Source organism: Gymnodraco acuticeps, unplaced genomic scaffold (genome assembly GCF_902827175.1).
Source record: "Gymnodraco acuticeps unplaced genomic scaffold, fGymAcu1.1, whole genome shotgun sequence".
In the NCBI taxonomy this organism is placed as follows: Eukaryota; Metazoa; Chordata; class Actinopteri; order Perciformes; family Bathydraconidae; genus Gymnodraco; species Gymnodraco acuticeps.
This window is the reverse complement of record NW_022992124.1, coordinates 1-20,891: the sequence shown is the minus strand read 5'-3', so window position 1 is coordinate 20,891 and position 20,891 is coordinate 1. Positions and strand designations below refer to the sequence as shown.

Sequence of the window (20,891 nt, the reverse complement as noted above, 5' to 3'; positions counted from 1 at the left end):
TTAAAAGGGAATTTCGTTTATAGAGCTCACAGTATTGAGTTAAACAGTTAACTATCTAATGCAAGAAGATTTCCTGTTAATCAAGATTGTTACAATTATAATTAGTTAAATTATGTTTTCAAAAAATAGAAACTCCACCCACCTTCAACCCTTTAAGATTGTATTAATGGAAACCGATAATTGATTAACTGATGTTGACTTTTTACTGAAGTCTAAATGTATTTGGTTATTTTCACACATACAGACATATGAACAATAACAGACATCGATTCATCATGAGGTGTTGCTGAACCGGTTTTATTGTTCTAGGTAAAGATTTGTCAAAAATACAGAATCATTTGTTCCAATCAGAACAAAAAGACTGAAAGCATGCAGTTTGATAAAACATTTCCATGACATGTTAAAATCTGTTCAAAAGGAAGGGCACAGGCACATTATTATGAACACACAACTTTTGCATTTGAGTGAGATTACTTTTTTCCTTCCAAAAATAAACACAGAACAGTCAGAGTTTGAATGTAAGAGGGAAATGAGGGAATAATCATACTGATAAAACCCAGTAAGTAGTTCTCGTTAATGGGTGAGGAACAGCACCCAACCGTAAAATATTAACCTGGTTCCCTCGTTGGACCAGGATGTAGAAAGGTAATGGGAAACACTTCAGTGTTTTTAGTGTATAAAAATAAAAGTTAAACTACAGGCTGCATTGCAGAGCGCAACCCAGTCACTTCCAAATCTCACCTGACGATGAACCAAACGAGGAGCAGTTTGTCACAGCTTTAGCAGACTATATAAAGAGAGCATACATGTCTTAAACCTACATACAATATTTCAATCAAGATAAGATGGCTTTAACATAGATTAACAGATACAAGCAGGGATATAAAAAAGGACTTGAGATAAAACCACAGGATACCGAACACTGTAGAAACACCAGAGAACCTGCCCAAACTCAAAGATCAAACTCGTGACACCCAACTCTGCAGATAAGCACGAGTCATTAAAGAGCCGTCAGCAGGTAATGGCTGTAATGAAAACTGCCTGTTTATGTGCATGGACTCTTCTCTCTCAGTCTTCTTTAATCCCCCTTGGTCAGAAGGTCCTCTATGTAGGCGTCCAGCTCGTCGTCTGTGTTTATATCAATGTCCTAAAAGTGTAAAAAAGCAATATTAGTAACTGCAAACATTGACAATTATACAACAACGATTGCATTTGATAGAAAGATACATTTTGTCAAACTATTTGAAGATCTGGATGTCCTGTTTCTCGGACCAGGTGAAGCAGACTTACCTCTTGAACTTTTTGCAGGAGTGCTACAATGTTTGTTCGTAGTTTCTGTAGTTTCTCGTCCGCCTCCTTCAGTTTCACCTCATTGCTGTTGCTCTTCTCTTCAACAGCTTTGGCTCTGGTGTCAGCTCTGCTCTGGTACGAGTTGCACAAAGACTGCAGACCTGATTCATACTGCTGGAAATACTCTTTCTGAAAAGCAGGAGGAAATAATAAAAAGAATAGTAAGAACAAATCAACACATTCCCAGAACTGTAATATTCGTTAAGGGGCTTTCACAACTGTCGCTAAAGTAAAGTAGAATAAAACGTGAAGGGCATCGTGGATGGAGAAGGAGGCGGCAGAAGGAAGAAGAAAAGGAGCAATGGAGGTTGTGATAATGCTGGGGTTGTGCAAAATTGCACTAGCAACAGTAAGTACAACCAGAAGATAAACTGGACCTGGTATAACATTTCCACCAATTGTTTCAAATATTTACAGTGCCCTTAACTTGCACTCTCACCAGAAACCCATTATGACATTTGAAGAAGCACCACACTGTCAGCATCCTATTTACAGAATGCATTGCTCTTTTGGAGAATGCTTTTGCAGGCAGGCAGTCGTTAGGGCATGTGCTGCACAGAGGTGTGAACGCAGCTCTATGTTAATGCTGCTGAAGGAAATCAATTCCTCTGCAGATACAATATTGCATTCTCTCAGCATTTTATTTATTTTAATATCTTAACCACACTGCATGTGCAAACCACACAATTTATTGATAGCATTCTTTTTTCTTTTTAAATCTGACCTTAGTGTTAGGGTGAAAATGAACAGATATTTTAACTCAAACTGCTGCCGAGGCAACAGAACGCAAATCTCACGCAGGAAATAATCCATTTTCCAAGCAAGAATTTCGTTTTTTGTGCATTTTATTTACTCTTTGTTCCAATAACCCAAAATGCAACAGACCAACGACTTCTCCTTTGACCTGTGCTTTTCCTGGTAAAAAAAGCATATGCTTGTGTTGGTGGTCTAACCCACCACCACCTGTCTCCAATATATAATAACCACCAGGTGCCCAGATCACCCAGTGATTATCGCCTAAAAGCATAAAGAATGACTTTAATTAACTAAAATATACACCTTAAATAATGATCAATTTAATATAAACAAAAACAGCTAGAAAGTAAATGTGTAATTAATAACATAAAGCACCAACACTTGTGAATATATTCAAGCGTTAGTTATCTTACCAAAGGAAAGGCCACCAACTCCTCAGCCGATATGCTGTTAACGTCGTCCTTTGGGATCCGAAAAGCAGGAGGGAAGAAGTAACGCAGCATGGTCCTGGAAACACAGAGGGCTCAGAGATCAAGCCACAGTACTAAGAGAGTGGCTGTCCTCCTTTAAACATGGTAACACCAGTTCATTGTAACCAGCTCACCTCAGCATGGTAACCAGACTATCGGTCACCTCCCGGCTGGTGCCTGGCTGGGTGGTGTCGGGCTCCATGGGGGCCGGCCCCTTCTCTGCCTCCTGCTGGGTGTCAGGGGTCTGAGAGATTGGAGATGGCGGCCGCATCAACCGGACATCATCACTTCCCTTGAACACCCTTCACAGACACAAACATACACGTATAGGAAATTAGTAATCTGACAAAGTCACCAGCATGTGCCCTGAATGCAGCTTAAGAGTCTCACCATCTGTCTTTAGGAGTGTTTCTAGGTACATAGTCAAACTTCACTTTCCAGCGAACGCTCTGTTTGTTCACCTCCACAGCAATGACTTTGCTGGTGTACCACTCCTTATTGACACGTACTTCAACCAGCAGCCCTTTATCTGTAGACAAATAAACCCAGGTAGACATTCTTATATCAGGTTATATTTTTTTGTTTTATTAGTGATACATATTTGCTTTTCTTGGCTGATTTCTTAAAAGTCAGATTTTTATTTTTGCAGAATCTGATTTGTTTTCTTTTTAAGAACTACAATTGACAGCATACACAACATTTCAATGACTTTAAATAACTCACATCTAATCCAAAACGGCACCAAGTTACAGGACTTTCTTTGTGTGTGAAGCTGTTCTTACATGGCTAATCATCTCTAAGCAGGCTGAAGAACTCCACACCACTGACAGGATGTGTGTGTTGCTTTGATATGACTAAATAAGACTGATCGCCTGCTGATCACTCCATGCATTGTTGGTGTAGATCAGACAATAAACTCACCTTTCTGAGCATTTTTCGTGTTGTCCCCCGTTTCCTCCTGTAGGGGCTTCTCCGAGTCCTGCACAAAAGAAGACAATCGTAAATCCCACTGCAGTGAAATAAATAGTGTTTACTGAAAAGAAAGGTTAAAAGAAAATATTTGCATCCTGTTAAGCACACTGTCCCGAAATTGACACCAGATGGACACACGAAGATGGAATTGTGAATTTCGCACGAAGATGGCCCCGAACTTGGTCAACAGCCGAAGCAAGTACGATGCCTACAGAAGGCCACACGATGGCACTTGAACCACACACGAAAATATGCTCGTAGACTTTACTGATGATTTAGAATGTATCCAGAGACTCAACGTAAGAGCTTGTGCCTCTTCGGGGGCTGCCAGCATTTAAACATACACTTTATTCTTCACTTTCTCCGTCTGTATATGTAGATTAGAAGATATTACTTATCTCCGTCATGTTGTTTCCAACAACTTCCTGTCAACAGCGTAAACTCGCCTTCAAAATAAAAGCATCTAAATAAAACAGGAAGTTAACCTAAATTACATTTAAGACATACAACTGCAACGAAAGTAACAAAAACATTGTAATATCCTTTTCAGTTTCACAGAACACAAATCGGGCTATTTACATAATATGTTTACATGATTTTGTTGTGCAATAAATGCAATCTCGATGTCATTGTACTATAATACGATGGCTACACGATGGCATTGCGAGGGCTTCACGTAGTCGTGTGACCTTCCTAGGACAATCGGGTAGCTTCTTGTTTCCTTCGTATTGTCTTCGTGAGGCGAAAAATGCCCGATGGCACCGATGATCACACGAAGATGACAAGATGCCCTCATGAGTGCCTTACGAAGGGCAAAATGGACACACGAATTCAACATGAAAATGAACCTTCGCAAGGTCCGTCGGCAATTTTTTGGCATGCCAAAGATTTTGCCACCGCTCACGAAGTTGCTGCTGGAGCCTGAAAAATTCCACCGGCGGTCATACGATGGCTTAAGATGCCCTCGCGAATGGCCTGATGTTATTACGGTCAGAGCCGAATTTGAACATTTCCTTTATCGTGTGTCCATCTGGTGTCAATTTCGGGACAGTGTGACAGGGGCTTTAAAGAAGGAAGTTAAAGACCCAGTTCACTGCAGGCAGTGGGTGAGGGTGTCATGCTTGATAGTAGTTGTTAGATGGAAAGAGATGATTGTGAGAAGAGAGAGTGATAATCCGACAGTACCCATAACAGCTGAAAGGTTAATTAATTATAGTTAGAGGTTATGAGAGCAGATGCAGCCCGGCTTGATTAAAGGGTAGTAGAGAGGGACCGAACAAAGCTACCTTTGCTTTAGCGCCATGCCGCTGCATGGAAATGGATTCAGGAATAGAGGTCGATGTGGTTGGCTTTTGTTGTAAAGGAGAAGAAAGTCCTTTCTTCTCGGGCTCGGAGAGGGTTTTAACCTGCAAGGTCGAGAGTATGGTCTGTTTGGAGGTTTTCTTCCTTATATGGTCCTAATTTCAGTAATTTTCCCAGACACCCAACACAAATACTATGGGAAGGAAATTAACCCATTTGATTTTTTCAGTTTTCTCACTGATCTGGAGAGATAAGTAAAAGTCACATAATCTTATAAAAAAAAAAATGAATGCCATTCTCATACACATGTGTAGCAGCACGGTATATGCAGGAATCCTGAAGTCAAATGTAATACCTTTTAAGACCTTTAAGACCTTTTACAGTTACGGTTACATTGGCGGCACACTTTACCTCACGTTTACTATATACAGTATTGATTATCCTTCCTACTACTTGCATTCCCCATAACGATGTTGTTTAACAACCGGCGTAAACGGACCTTCGCGCGCTATCAAGCAGTGAGCGTGAGATGTCCTGTTCAGATGACGTCAAACCCAACGGGATGCCATAAATAAACTACACAGAATCACACTACACACCTACGCAATGATTACACTCAGGCAGACTGTAGAATACAACCTCTTTGGACAATTGATATACTTATTGAAAACAAGCTACAAAATGTAATACCTTGGAAAATGCCGTTTAATATTTTTTAATAGCCTTAACTTTCGCTAAATTGATTTATCAACTTTTAATACTTTTTTAAAGACCCCGCGGACCCCCTGTGTAGGTACACATTAGTCTTTACGATCTAAACTTTAATCAAACTGCCCCAATGCTGCTAATTTCAGGCTCCTAGGATCTGTCCTCTTCATTTCCTCGCTGCCTAAAGGCGAGTCCTTCACAACACTGATGCACACAGGGTGATTCACTTTATGAGGTATGACCTGAATGTGTAATTTTATATTCTTTAGATAAAGGTGTACAGACCTTTGAGCTACAAGCAAAGTCTGTTGTGTGTTTACCTCGTCCAACTTGCCACGTTTGGGAGGCAAGGACTTCTCTATCACTTTCCCACGGTTACCAGCTGCTGCTGCAGCTGCTGCTGCTGCTGCTGCCATCTTGAATTTCTTTGTCCGCGGTTCTTCTTCACTCTCCACCTCACTGTCATCATCCTCATCCTTCTCCTCCTCTTCTTCTTCTTCCTCCTCTTCCTCCTCATCCTCACTGTCGACCACCGTTATGACTCTCTTGCGTTGTACAGCAGATGTTGCTTTGGCTGGTGATGCTTTGGCTGGTGATGCTTTGGCTGGTGTCTGTCAGGAGAGAGATATCAGAATTTAACATTCACTTGTACGACCAGCAACAAAACCTTCCATTGGTACTTTGTGGTTTTTACAAATCGAATAGAAAGCCTTTGTTGTCGTTGTACAAAAATATACAGCGAGTTTTTAGACAAACAATAAAAATACGCCAGTATGGCTAGGGATGGGTATCGTTAAGGTTTTAACGGTACTACTACTTTTATTGATACCGCTTATCGATCCGGTCTTTTAACGGTATTTTTATCGGTTCTTTTGGAGAAAAAAAGAAGGTAAACTAACCAAACAAATTGTGAACAAAACTAACATTGCTTTTTATTTAAATGAAATACATAATATTTCACATAAAAAACAAAAACAATGTTGTAACAAATCGTATTAAATAATCTGATGACAGAACTGTAAACAGAATAGCTGAAACTTTAACAAAATAAATAACTCAGTTACCTCTAATCATTAACCCATGTTTGTATAATGTAGTTAACTCCGTGTGTTGCTGCCAGCATACATAACACCTGACGTGGAAACGTTACTCGTGGATGGGGCTACAGAGCTGCTAGAAAGACAGTCGAACCCGGTGCATTCCTCCGTCTGAATGTGGAGCACTTTTGCTAAATGTTTAGACAAATTGCTCGTGTTACCGCCCTTACATGCTAAACTCTTATTGCACTATTGGCAACGAGCATTGTCCACATCGAGACGGGTAAAGTGTAACCACACCTCGGAGCGCTTAGTTCTCCTCGCCATCTCCGCCGTGTGTGTTGCTGCATGTAGCAGCTGCGTGTGTAAACTGCCCCGCCCCCTCGCACATAGTCTTTTTGCATGTTAGAAACGGAGTTGGCGAAACTAAAACTGCAATATAATGTTTATGTAGCAATAATACATATGACGTATTTTTTACTTGTCTCCAGTACCGATAAAAAGACCGATAACGTCGGAGCTTAACGGTACCACGGTCTTTAATAATTCAGCCCCGGGGCCCGTTTACGAACGTAAACAATCATACAGGGCCGAATAAATAGAGAAGCAATGGCGTAAAATCTTTAGAGTGCGTAAAAAAAAAAGTTATTAAGTGCACTTGAGTTTGGTAATTAAAAGAGTTGTCTCTTAGGACTGTTGGTTGAGCAGCCTGGTGGCTGAGGGGTAGAAGCTGTTCTTGCTGTGGTGAGCGTTGCCTGAAACATGAATCTTACCCGGGAGCTGCGGGTGGGCGGGGGGGTTTTGGCAGTAGCTTTGGGTACAGGCTTGGCTGCAGGTGGAGGAGGTTTTGCTGCAGCTCTGGACCTGGATGGTTCGACTTTAATTGGTGGTGGCGGAGCAGGTGATCGGGTGGGGCGCTGAGGAGAGGCACGAGATGGGGGGCCGCCCTTTAGATGAGCTGGAAGCGGGGGGGAGCGGGCCCGCGTTATGGACCTCTCAGAAGACCTGGTTGCCTAAATCAAAAACATGTGAAGCACACAAAAATAATTGTATTACTGTGAAGAAATCTTTTTTATAATGTATGCTATTAGACGTTAAAGAGGAATTTATATATTAATGCTTTGATCAAATTGGGTTGTTGATCATTCAATCGTTAACATTTTTTTCATAAATTAGACATCCGTGCAAACTTATTTTACCGGGAATGTTATTACTTGTGTGTTATTGCTCGTATTTCAATTGATATCCCCAGTATGAAAATAAAACATAATGACAACATAAATACTAATGATAGTCAATGCCTCACATCTCAACTATGACCGTATCAAATAAAGGCATGAAATGACTTTGAATTCAAACCGAAAGGAAGAAAGGAGAAAGGAGTTTGTACCTGAGAGGAACCCTCGGAGGGTTTCATGCTGGCATCCAGAGGCAGCTTCTTTATATCCGCTGCAGATTTGATGGTGCTGGTTTTCTGGTAAGAGAAAATACAATCAATTGAGTCCTGATGTAGATAAAACAGAGAGCGCTGAAAAGAGAGGGACTGATTAAATACCTGCAAGGCCTCGAGTTTCTCCTGCTGCAGTTTGATTTTCTCTGCCAGCTCTTTTTGCTTGACTTCACCCGTCAGCTTGTCTTTCTTCAGAACACCACATGGCAAATTATGTTTCTGTTCAGAAGCATCGCACCTAAGACCAGAAAACGCACACTTTGTTTAGCTCGTAGGAACACTACATTGATTGATAAACAGCAACAACCTTGGCATGCAATACACATGCAACATGAACAATGCATTACAACTTTAAAGACATATCCTATGAAACCCCACTCTGCCCACCTGTCCTGGTTGCTGTCGGGGTTCATGAGACACACCCAGCTGTCTGGGTAGCGTTTGTCCACAGCATCCATCTGGAATGGCAGCGTTCTCCACTTTAAACATTTATCTGAAGATAAATTGCAGAGTCAGAGTCAGTGTAGGATGTGGCAGTAAGTACGCTTGTCGAGACAGTGTGTGAGTTTGGTGTGTGTATTGATGTGTAACGTACCACACTGGATAGTAAGCGGTATCTCCATGGCCCGACGCCTCTTGTATCTCGGCTCTGATGACGGGGGTGCGGACCAGCTGGCCGACAGATATCCGAACTCATCCCAGAACTTCACTATGCCTTTCTGAGCTGCATAACAAACAGACGCTCAGCATTTCATACTGCAAATTCATTTATTAAAAAGAAATAAAGCAAACACATGAACATTGTTTTCATTCATTTATGCAAGTTCAAATATATTTATAACCAATTAGCTTTTTTTGTTTTATCAACGTTTGTTTTTTTAGATGACTTGTGGACATTTACGCTCTCGCTCCTTCTCAAAAAATCGGCCATTGAAAACCCCATATCAGTCGAGCACTTATTGGGAGGGCAGTGTTAGGCTGTAGGGAGGAAGCTATGACCTAAACTGGTAAATGATTAATGTGCATGTCCAGTGTTGGTGGCAAATGAAAAACCCACATTTCAGAGAAACTCACCAATGTTAGTGTCCTTCCAGTACTGAGCTAAATGTTCCCCCATGGATTTCAGTAAATGTCGATACTCTTTGGCATCTGCAAAGTCCTGTTTGTTGTGAGTAGGCTCTAGAATTAAATACGGGACATCCACTACTCCAACCACACCTCCACAGGCCCTAAAACACACAAATCACATAAGTGTCAAATATTTATCTTTATAATCAAACATTGTCACTTTTCAAACTCTGCTCGATGTTACTCACATGCCTCCCTCCAGCTGAGGCCCTGTCTTCTCGTACATCTTGATGAGACGAGAGCAGTTGTACACAAACATCCCATCCAGGTCTCTCTGACCAATGTTCACTCCGAATATAAAGTTCAACTCCTTGGGCTCCTTTAGCGCTCTGAAGAACAAGAAAGTGTTGGACACAGATAGGAAATAGAGAAAGCTCAGCAATAACGCTATTTTAAAAAAGGTGTTGTGTTGGGATATTCTTTCTAGTTCAGGGTATATGCAGGAATCCTGAAGTCAAATGGAATACCTTTTAAGACCTTTTTTAAGACCCTTTCCATACATTTTAAGACCTCATCGCCACTTTGAGTTTTAACCGGTTACATTGGCGACACACTTTACCTCACACGGGATGCCATAAATAAACTACACAGAATCACACTACACACCTACGCAATGATTACATTCAGGCAGACTGTAGAATACAACCTCTTTAGACAATTGATATACTTATTGTGAACAAGCTACAAAATGTAATACCTTGGAAAATGCCATTTAATACTTTATAATAGCCTTAATTTTCGCTAAATTGATTTATCAATTTTAATACTTTAAGACCCCGCGGACCCCCTGTAGTTACCATTCTTTATAATTTCCATGAAAATACAGAACACATATTCACAAAGGAATATTCAATATACACAGCAATGTATAATGTTAATGTTTCACAATGTTGTCCATCATACTTCTGTTTGGCTTCGAGAATCCTTTTCTTCATGTCACAGTCCCGTCGAAGCATCATGGCTGAATCTTGAACCTTTCGAAGGATTGCCTAGAGGAAGAAAGGACGGAGGAACAAACGTTAACAACCTCACATTAAGGCAGGGGTTTCAAATAACAATTACATTTTTATACAAACATGGTGTGGACACGCGCCATAAACTAAAATTATCCCCTTCTGCTTACCCGTGAATCTTTTGACAGGTCGTCTCCTAGTCTGGTCTCCAAAGCCATCTGCTTACTCTCCGCCTCTCTGGCTTTCTCCTCCGCTGAAATAAATAACCAAAGTCGTAACTGATTAGCACGCGAGTCACAAAACTAAAATGTAAATACAAGTCCCATTTCACCCCTATCTCACAAATCTTAGCCAGGTGATCCGCTTTCTTCACTTCTTGCTCGGCACGAGTTTTGAAACGAGTCGATGTGTATTTATAAACCCTATCAACAAAACAAGAAGGTGGATTAAAGTGTTGTCACTAGACCGCCGTGGTTAACAGACACAGTGCAAGTGAGTTATCATTTTACCTCGGTTTATACAAACAGCAGGACAGTCTCTTAGTCCTGACTTTATGTCCCTGGATATAAATCCTCATGCGTGGGTCAATGTACAAAACAGCAGCGTACGCCCTGAAGGACCTCCTCTCCGGCTTCCTGTGGGGGAGGAAAGAGTGCGGCCATTAACACTCATTAAATGTCCTATCAATACAAAATACAATTCCTTTCACCATGGGTTAGTGATTGCACGGTTCAATGGAGTCACTTACACTCCTTCAACAGGAGTCCCAGCCATCAGTATGTCCTGGTGATCCGTCTCTACATCCAGCTCTGGCTCTCTGTGGTCCAGCTTCAGATTATAGACGATCACAAGAGTGCCTTTCAACAAAGCACAACACTAAAGTAAGCACTGCAATACAGAGCAACCACATCATTCACAAAAACCAAAGCTTATAGAAAAACTCTATATCATTCAAAGTGTATATAAAGAATGTAATGTGTTGATATAGACACAAGACAAATCATTTTCCACACAACTGTTCTCTTCACAAACATTCATTTGCTTACCACTGCTACTTTCTATTTTGTTGAACTGCTCCATCAGCTGCTGTTCACTTTTAAAAGGTGAGTATTTGTAGATCAGCTCCGTCTCTATGGCGTACTTCTCGGGGTCAGAGGTCAGCGGTTCCTTGGTTTTCAGATCCCAGGAGGGAAGAGGCACGATCACCTGAAGAGAGTATCAAAAGCTTTAGGTTAAGTTAAGAGAAGCTTGAGATGAAAAGTGAAATGGGTACCCAAATAAGTTTGAATCAAGTATTCAAAAGGACTTAAATACAGTTATTTCATCAATTAATGACATATTATACAGTAATTTTACAGACTGAGTAAATGTAGAGGAAGAAATAGAGAACAAGAAAATGTAGTAAAACATGATAATGAAACCAGTTTGTTCCCAGTCCATTAAAGTGTATGATCAAAGATGGAAGAACAACTCACTCTGCTTGTCAAAAGTATATGAAAATGGCGGTAAATAATTATCTCTTGAAGCCTGAACAGGCAATGTAATACAGAACAGTAACAAGCAAAGCTAAACTAGTACATAGAGCTATTCAAATTGACGACCGCCATTCAACAGCTCTATCTAAAAGTTGACTCTGACCTCGTCCAGTCCCTCCTCTTCGTGAAAAGTCCTCGACATGAAAAGGCAAGTGAGCTTATTGCCCTTTTTCGTGAACAAGATGAAGTCTTTCCCGATCCTCATAGAGCCGCTGGGAAAACAAAAACATTTTTAACGATGTGGGAAATTGTTCAAATACTAAATGTACCAAATGTAAAATGTCATATTCAAACAGAAGCAGAGAATGTCTTACGATTTCAGTCCGTTTCCATACTGGCCAATCTGAGTGGACTCATGGGACCTTTTGCTTGACTTCCCAAACTGGATCACGTGAGTTGACTCATCTAATAAAATAAATATTCATCATGTTTCAAATAAAAGACATGCAGAACATCATCGGAAAACCTTACAAGACTCCTACAACAAAACACCTTTTATCATAAAAAGAAGCTTTTAGTGATTGAATAAATGAGCGCTTACAAGGGTCCATTCCAACACCGTCATCCAGAAAACACAGCATGTAGCCGCCCCGCAGCTCGGGCCTTTTGTCTGTGAAAAGGAAAACCACATGTAAAGTGAGCAAAGAATAATTGTGCATGCTTCACTGTGTAAACTGTTATTCTCAGGTGTACCTGTGTAGATGTCTATTCGTGTGGCATTTGCATCTCTGTGAAGGAAATAAAGCAACTGTGAGATATTTTACTTAATAAGAACAATATCAGTCATAAGGTGTCCACCATTGAATGTTCTTTCTGCACCTTGAATTGTCCACAAGCTCGGCTAAGGCTCCAAACAAGAACTCGTGGGTCGTCCTGAAAACAGACAGTGAAGAAGGATTTCAGTTGATATAGCAGGACCAGCTGGTAAAGACAAACTGTTGCCCCTGATACAGATATCCCCATTATTATTCTGCATGCAATTGTTATACAACCTGTATTTGTCTCAAGTGTATGAAGAGATATGCATTTATGCAAACCAGCTGTTGAGTATAAGCTACACTCAAACAGAGTTAGTATACAGCTTCCGGTTCCAAGAGCATTTCATTATTATTTTTGATTTATTTGTAATGTTTACTCCATATGTAATGCACACCACAAGCTCATCAGCTATTCCAAACACCTAATAAAGCACTATTGTTTGAGTACTTTGGGTAAACCCTTCCAGTGCATAATCCCATAGCAGTGGATTTGGAAATGAGCCCAGGATGTGTTAACTGCCATGTTACTGACTTTGTTGACCGGGGCACCACAACCTATTCAACCATGGACCGATCTGTTCGCTAAAACACGATTAGCCTACTTGTTCTAGCAATGACAAGATAAAGCTCCTTGGTTCCATCTTTGCTTGTGAAGTACAGAGACATACAGTAAATGCAAGTGCCTTTTGAAACCATGCAAGAACATGTTGTGAATTACATCAATCCTTAGATGACATTTTCTTTTTCTGCTGCACTTTCATGATTCCATCAAGTTGAAAAGATTCAAACACATCATGTGTTACACATCTGCCAGATCACACTCATATTAAAAGATCACAAAGTAAAAGTACACATTTCTCATTCACACACTGACAGAGTGGATTTTAGAAATGTTAGTTAATATACATTTCAAATGTTGGCAGTTTGAAAAATAATAGTCTCACATATGACTGTTATGTCATATGTATTATTTTTCAAACTGCCAAAATTACATGGATACATATTTTCTTCTTCATTGAACTGATTATAAGGCTTTACCAGACATGATCATCAGTACAAGCTACATGTTGTGTAGAATGTGTAACAGATATGAATAGAGTTAAGGTGTATCTGTAATGTGGGCGTTGATCTGTTGTAAGCCTTTCAGTCTGAACCTTCAAAAACATTGACACGAATGATGGTTAAAGGTGTAATATGTTGTATAACGTATCTAATTGCTGATCTGTGATATTCCCCAGCATAATTATGTGTAGTACCAAGTTAATATGCACATATTAGTTGCCAGCATGTCAGTACTTACGAGTTTGTGTGCAGATACTCAAAGGTGAGCTGAGCCCTGCTCAGGTTGCTGTAGTTCGAGTAGGCCATGGCCACACAGAAATATTTCTAGCTTCCTGGTTTTCCGTTTGTGTTCTTTCTTCACAATGGAGCTCTAGACCAGAGCTTTCATCCTGGAGAGGAAAGACAACCATCAAAGGTGTTGCATATTGACCTACAAGGTTTTAACGTGACTCCTCTTGCTGTCCCCATGGACATGATGCGACAGCAGATTATTGAGTCACTCAACAGTTCATTGGGGGAAACTAAACATCCAGCTGAATGAACGCTGCCCCCGTGGAAGAGACTCCACGTGTGGGGCCTGACTGGGTACATCAACATTTCATGGAAGAGAGCAAAGGGCGCATTTAGGCAGTCTTAGCTAGCTATCAAGACACATTTATATAAGTTGTTTATGCTGAAGTCAGTGATTGTTTTCGATCTATGCAAAGTCATATTAAGTAAAGTACACATGATATACACCTTAATAAACGTTTCATACGTTATGCATGAACGATTCTAACGTTTAATGTTAGGCTAACTGTCGCTAACAGACGTTTGCGTCTTGAGTGTTTATTAGCTAACAGTAGCTAGCTAGCTAGCTTCACACTGGAAACATGGAGCTCTCTCAAGTCATTTTCACACACTTTGCCGACCGTTTTAAAATATGGCGACTTTGTAGTTGCTTCGGCCTAGAGTAATAATATGTATAAGCAATAATACATACTTTGTAAAGTTACGTTTCCTTGTCCTTAACATAAAACAATCCGTCAGGCCGCGAATAATCCAACAACCACTTCGACGTTGGTTACCATTCGATCTGCATTCTGCACAAATCCCGCCTCTATTTTTCTATATTCAACCAATAGGAAAGCCCCCTGTAAATATTATTTACAATGATTGGACGAGAGATCCTGCTAAGTAGACGAGGTAACATACCGGTACATCAGCGGTCCCGCCTTACGTCGTTAGAATGACTATTGAAATATTGTAGAGACAATTTTATATGTATAATTTGAAACAGACTTTTAGAAAAAAAACATTTGTTTATTGTGAGTTTGTCAACTGATCACATTCGGCAACACACACCATTTTGGCAAAGGGTCATATTGAGAGATCATAGTTCAGAAGGAGTTTCATACTTTAATAAACCATTAACCTCCAATGAAATTGTAATGTAAATGTAAGGGACATTTCAGTTTTCTTTAAATAAACATTTAAACCGTAAATCCAATTCAGCTCTCTTAACTTGATCAACATATTCCATTGATGGTCTTGGCTGGACTCCACTAAAGATACACTTTTTTCGATCACCAGAGGGAACATTCGGTGATGCAGACAACTTTGTAAGGTTTTTTAAATGAATTTCACAGTGCTTTACCAATATTGTGGTGTGTGCACCAAGTCAAGCCCAAGCCTAAAGGGTAACATTAATAGTGTGGATTACTTTTAAAAAGACACTTAAAGTTGAAGCGCCCTAGCCATAACAGCAATAGTAACCTAGTTTTTATGTTCCAATTTTAATGTTTAATTCTCTTACAAACACTGGAGAAAGAATGTTAGAAAACAGGTTGCAGTCATCTGTTTTCTAAGAGTTAGCCTACTCTGGAGTGAGTCTGTAGGACATGTCAGTATATATTTTGTAAATGAATTTGCATTCATTTTACGCCTTTCTAGTCGTCCGACCTCTCAAAGCGCTTTTACACCCCATTAAACGACGACATGTCATCATTCTCAAATGCATTAAATCACTGATGGCAGGGTTGACATTCAAGGTGACAACTGTGCATTATTTGAAGTGTTATTACAAATAGTTTTATCATAGCAACACATGGTACATTCCTTTTTTCCACCTAAACAAAGGTTTTTGCTTAGAAATAATTTAGGAGCAACAGGAATTTGGGTTTTTCTTGACACCCACTAACACATTGCAGGTGGATGCACAACAACTCATGGAGAACACTGAGCTCTCCCTCGGCAGAATGCATCGGAAATGTATGACGTAAACATGGTATAAAATGCACTAGACTTGATAGGAATGTATGACCAATCAACAGTGTAGGCATTACTAGTTGAAGAGTACATCAGGATCCCATTACAAAATACTCCTCCTCTATTATAATTATAATATATGTAATATAATAGAATTATTTCTCCCTTTGATATTGTATAACATTTCATTGTCATGTATCATGTATTCTCTACTGATTAAGCATCACACTTTCTTAAAGCAGGAAAAACCTTTGAGAAATGTCATAAAAATGTTAAGCATTGATGCAGCAGATGTTCAATGCGGTATCCTCATCTCACTGGGTGCTACATAAAAATATAGGCTGTCTTCAAAATTGCACAACACACTGCATGCAATGTACTCAATCTGTTTGTAATCAATTTGTTTTAAACACTGAATATTACTCCCCATAGAAATCGATTGAATGTGCCTTAAAAAAAAGTAGTGACACATAACGCTCTTCTCTCAAATGAATTACTTTGGTGTCAGCAGATAACAAATATTCATGTGTCCATCAAGGGCTCCTGCAAACAAAAAAGTCAACAATAAGGTTAGGTAAAACAATATATGCACATTTAACAGCAAATGCAGAGACTACGATACAGTATGTAGATTTTCAATCATATGGCATAACCATAGCCAGAGATACAATATAAAGTGGTATGGTCATATAAGAAATGACTTACATTTTGTATATCTAGTCCATTCCAATGATGGCGGCGTATGAGCGACTGTGTGAGACTGGCAGCGACACAGAGTACCAAACAAACTCCAAGCAGACACACACTGACTTCCATCAGATGTCTCACTGCCACGTTTCGCTCGTCCTAAAGAATACAAGTAGAGAATGACTGACAAAATGTCGAGATGGCTCAGTTATATTGTTCATGTTTGACATCCTGTACCTGTGTTAACATGACTGTGAGTGTAGGGTCATCCTGTGAGTGTAGGCTGTAGCAGGTTTGTGATGCTGCAGGCTTCTTGTCGCTCACTTCCACATGGAGCGGGGAAATGTTTTTCTTAATTCTGGGCACTCAGGCGGAAGTCTTTAATTAAAGAAAAAGCATGAAATTAGAGGCACACAAAAAAATGACAAATTCAGGAGCGATTTTTCCTAGGTACAGTGGAAAGCTCTGTCTTTGTCAACATTAATCACCATAAGTAAATGAAAATGACATTAATATGAATTCATGTATTACTCATGCATATTCCCATTTTACTGACATTTGCATATTCATAACATATAAAGAATAAAACAGAGCTTTATTATTTACGGAATTGTATTTAATTAGCAGATTTTTAAACTTTTTTTATCCAAAGAATCTGCACAAAACAAATGACTGTGCTGCGTTTAATTAAAATACAACAATGTATAGGAATCTTATTGATCCATCTACGCGGTTGATCATTGTGACAGTGAGTGCTATAAGCGGTTTACACTAAAGATAGTGATTTAGGAAAGCTTAGAAACTTGACGGTGAATTAACTTACAGTTTCATGGGTAGGAGGTGCGCTGGGGCCCTTATGGTGAGGCAGGTGTAGGAATCGTTTTCGGTCATAAACTCCAGAGTCACATCAACACTCTCCGTTCCTTTAGAGTAAAACAATCGATCATGAGTGAGATGTTATGGTTATTCACCTGCTTTAACTTTATTCTGAAACAAAGCAATGCAGTGGAAAACTAACCCCCAAGATGTAACTGACTGGCTCTGAAGACAGTGTGTAAAGCAAGGTTTTTCAGGGAGCCACTGTTTGAGTTAGTAGTCACAGACAGAGGAACCTTGAGATGCAAAGTGGGTGAGAGTCTTTGTTGAGGAAACTAAACTGTCTTTATCCATCAGAGGAGAAGGCACTGGTGAGACAAGCTCAGACGAACTTGCATTGGCTTGCACACAAAACGTGTTGCTGTGAAAAAGAGGACAGTAGATGGTTCCAGTCCTAAAAGAGGAATAAAGTGTGTCATTTACAAATCAGTTCCAGACACACAGAAACACAAGCAACATGCATTCACAGTCTGCACAACATCATGTTTTACTTACACACAATAACTTGTCCTCTTAAAAGGATTGTGTGAACAGATTGCATGCTAGAACATCAGACAATTCCACTCTCAATCATGAATTGAATAAGTGAGTCCTTACCTTCACTGTGTCGGGGTTTGGAACAGTGTGGGTGTAGCTGTAAGAACTGAAGCAGGATAAAGGAGATGGCCAGAGTCAACAGACCAGGGAAAAATGTCACCATGGAGGATTTCTGGGATACATAATCCCTGAGGTTGGTCCCCGGCTGCCAGAAGCCCATCATCAGACTCCAGATTACACCTATGCAAAACTGTAAACAAAGTCAGTCACTTCAGTTAGAGACGTTTCTACAAGTTGGTCTCCTTCATGGACTTTGGTCGGTTGTTGGACCCGGGTCAGCACATTTGATTACCTAAACTAAAGCAAGATGTTCAGGACTGTTTCATCATATTCAGAATAATTTAGCGTTTCTGCAGGACTTGTTTATATAAACCTTTACCTACCTAATTTTAAGCTTAGTGAAATCCAAAACAAGTTTAAACACACTGCTGACTTTAAGTTGCCATATGCCGTCTAACTTGTACAAATATTGACCCAGAAAACCATCTTTCCACCAATGTTTGGGATACGAGGAATAACTAGAATTTAGCTAGTCCACACCATAGATTGTATATATAAATAAATGCACTACAGAGTGCACACCACAGAGCGATAGGACACGTGTAACTTGTCTACCATATCAGCAAACGAGCTCCATTGATAAATAGCATTACTGGATGCAACGTTAGGTTACTCCGTTATGTTTGTAATGTTGCAAACCAACGAGCTAACAGAAAACTTCATACCTTGAATTTAAGCATTCTCCTATGATCACGTCGACAGTTTCGGTATTCTCCTGAGTTACGTGCAGTTAGTGAACAGAAGATCGACATTTTAACATGTTTAAAGTTCAGCTAAAGGAGCTGTTCAAAGATAACAACACGACCGCGCTGTCACTTTACGACAGTGCAATGCTATGACGACGACCATGGCTGGTCACGTGACGGACAGACTGCTTTCACAACCAATGAGTGATCTTGTGTTTGTTTCTGTTTTCCGTTCATAATGCACTCAGTTTTAAATCAATGTAAGGAATACTGATGTTTTTCGATTAATCGGAATAATTGTTCAATAAAGTTCAATAAAATAAATACAAATAAAACCAATTACATTCAAAGTTGTTTTAGCTATTCATTATTAAGAACATTTTGATGTCAATACTTTTTGCACTTTTACTTAACATTTTGAATACATGACTTTTACTTGTAACAGAGTATTTTTACAATGTAGTATTGCTACTTTTAACTAAATAAAAGATCTGAGTACTTCTTCTACCATTGTATTAGTTTTTGCAACGATATGATTTTATTTGGCTATAGTGACAAACATATATTTGAACACATCCACAATAACAATTTAAATGATGCAGTAGAGAACATGAAGACATTACATCTCAACAATCTGAGTATTTTATTTAGAAAATAATTAGAAAAAAATACCCAAATCATATAAGGCATTATATTACAATTATTTGAAAACTAATCAAGACATTTGACTTCACAGTGACATACAGTACCTTCTTTATCTGTATTATTGAACTTAGCGTTTTTCTCAAAAGAAAGGTGAGGTCATGTGAAAACATTTTTCAATTTCAAGAAAATGGCAGCACAATTGAAACAAGTGGGATTTACGCATAGGTACACTTATTAAGCAAACAAAACATGAAAATCAGATATGTAGTTCATATTGCAAACATTTGTATACCTTGTGTGCTTAATTATGAAAATAGTGCATAACTGTAATACCTGCTGGATATTATTGCCACTCTTCTGAGAATCATTAACATGACTATTGAGTTCATAAAAGTGGAGTCAGAAAGAATCCAAGTATAATTTCCCTTGTCCAAACTTCAAACCGCCGGCAGTTTTTACATTGATCATGCCACTCGTATATTCAGCATTTAAACAACTAAGGATTCCAGGTGACTTTTATCGGCTTGAATGCCCAAGTATCGGGGTGCCCCATGTGCATCAGATCTGTGTAAGGGGAAGTGCTCCACTGGAAGGGCGGCACTCGGTCCCATGTTGGTCCACTCACTGCCACATCATACCGTAGTCACGAAACATCCCGTAGGAGGTCATCTGAACAGGAACACACAATGCATCAGATTTAGCAAGCACATAGAAAAGAGTTGGGGTAAGCATGGGCAGAGGATATGGGAAGTAGATAAATGGGAAAATATAATACCTTCATGTCTGTTCCTCATGCGACCTCTGCCTCAAAGCGCCAAACGGATACGTTCCATTCGCCGGGTTCAGGTCTGAACGGGCTGAGATGGCATTCTCTCCGTTTCCAGTGGATTGCAGCCTTCACACTTTGACAATGGGTCTTCCTTGAAGTTATTATACCTGAGGAGAGACAAAGAATCGTATTGATAACACTTTTTTTTATCAACATATTTAAAGTATAATGTTAGAGTTTGTTTGTACCTCATAAGGCGGATCATGGAGTCCCATCTGTGACAGCTGTCTGGTTTCTTCTGAAGATCTGAGCCCGAGGATTCTGGTCCAGAGAGAACCACGGGCCGTACTTCTCCACCAGCTCATTGCAGCCACTTGCATTGAATATTTCCTCATAGTATCTACATATGAGCAAATATAACAAAAGGCAGTTTTACATGTAACACAATTATAACACATCCAAATACATGTTTACATAAAACGTTTAAACTGCATACTTACGGTATGTTGTAACTTGCCCAGTACCCTTTCTCCAGCAGTTCCTGAGTTTTATCTTTGAAAACAACTTCTCCCCTACAGCATTAAAATATTTTAAAAAGGTTATTTAGAAGTCATGATAATATAATGCTGAAATAATGTATGATGAAGGACTTACGGAATCTGCTCCAGCACAACGAGCCCCTCTTTAATGTAGTCTTCCCCGGAGTAAAGTGGTTTAGTCCACAATCATCCACTGGTTATTATACCTACAAAGACACACACAGTCTAAAATGAGCATACAACCTTTACCCTAATACCATTAACTGACTTTTATTTTAACTGTATAATCATATAATTGATGAAG

At 39.6% G+C, this 20,891-nt stretch overlaps 1 protein-coding gene, 1 long non-coding RNA gene and 1 pseudogene across 3 annotated transcripts; all 3 read right to left on the bottom strand.

Moving 5' to 3' along the window:
• Nucleotides 1-276: 276 nt before the first annotated feature.
• Nucleotides 277-14,608, bottom strand: LOC117537855 (ATPase MORC2-like). Of its 2 annotated transcripts, XM_034203233.1 has the most exons (28): nucleotides 14,464-14,608; nucleotides 13,720-13,870; nucleotides 12,481-12,534; nucleotides 12,355-12,389; nucleotides 12,203-12,271; nucleotides 11,976-12,066; nucleotides 11,765-11,873; nucleotides 11,173-11,332; nucleotides 10,875-10,983; nucleotides 10,636-10,761; nucleotides 10,469-10,548; nucleotides 10,297-10,379; nucleotides 10,077-10,162; nucleotides 9,362-9,502; nucleotides 9,120-9,274; nucleotides 8,641-8,769; nucleotides 8,433-8,538; nucleotides 8,151-8,283; nucleotides 7,986-8,069; nucleotides 7,369-7,608; nucleotides 5,879-6,169; nucleotides 4,835-4,954; nucleotides 3,498-3,555; nucleotides 2,967-3,105; nucleotides 2,711-2,878; nucleotides 2,520-2,613; nucleotides 1,291-1,479; nucleotides 277-1,147 (listed from the first exon to the last, which is right to left on the bottom strand). In XM_034203233.1, exons 2-28 carry the CDS (start codon nucleotides 13,785-13,787, stop codon nucleotides 1,079-1,081), a joined length of 3,186 nt encoding a protein of 1,061 aa, XP_034059124.1. In that variant the 5' UTR covers nucleotides 13,788-13,870; nucleotides 14,464-14,608; the 3' UTR covers nucleotides 277-1,078. The 2 variants fall into 2 exon arrangements, with proteins under 2 accessions (XP_034059124.1, XP_034059125.1); XM_034203234.1 differs by lacking the exon at nucleotides 4,835-4,954.
• Nucleotides 14,609-15,852: 1,244 nt separating this feature from the next.
• Nucleotides 15,853-18,799, bottom strand: LOC117537856 (annotated as a pseudogene).
• A 1,519-nt stretch (nucleotides 18,800-20,318) lies between these two features.
• Nucleotides 20,319-20,722, bottom strand: LOC117537854. Its single transcript, XR_004567785.1, has 3 exons — nucleotides 20,703-20,722; nucleotides 20,549-20,620; nucleotides 20,319-20,448 (listed from the first exon to the last, which is right to left on the bottom strand). It is a non-coding gene; the product is annotated as an uncharacterized LOC117537854 (long non-coding RNA).
• Between the last annotated feature and the right edge of the window lie 169 nt (nucleotides 20,723-20,891).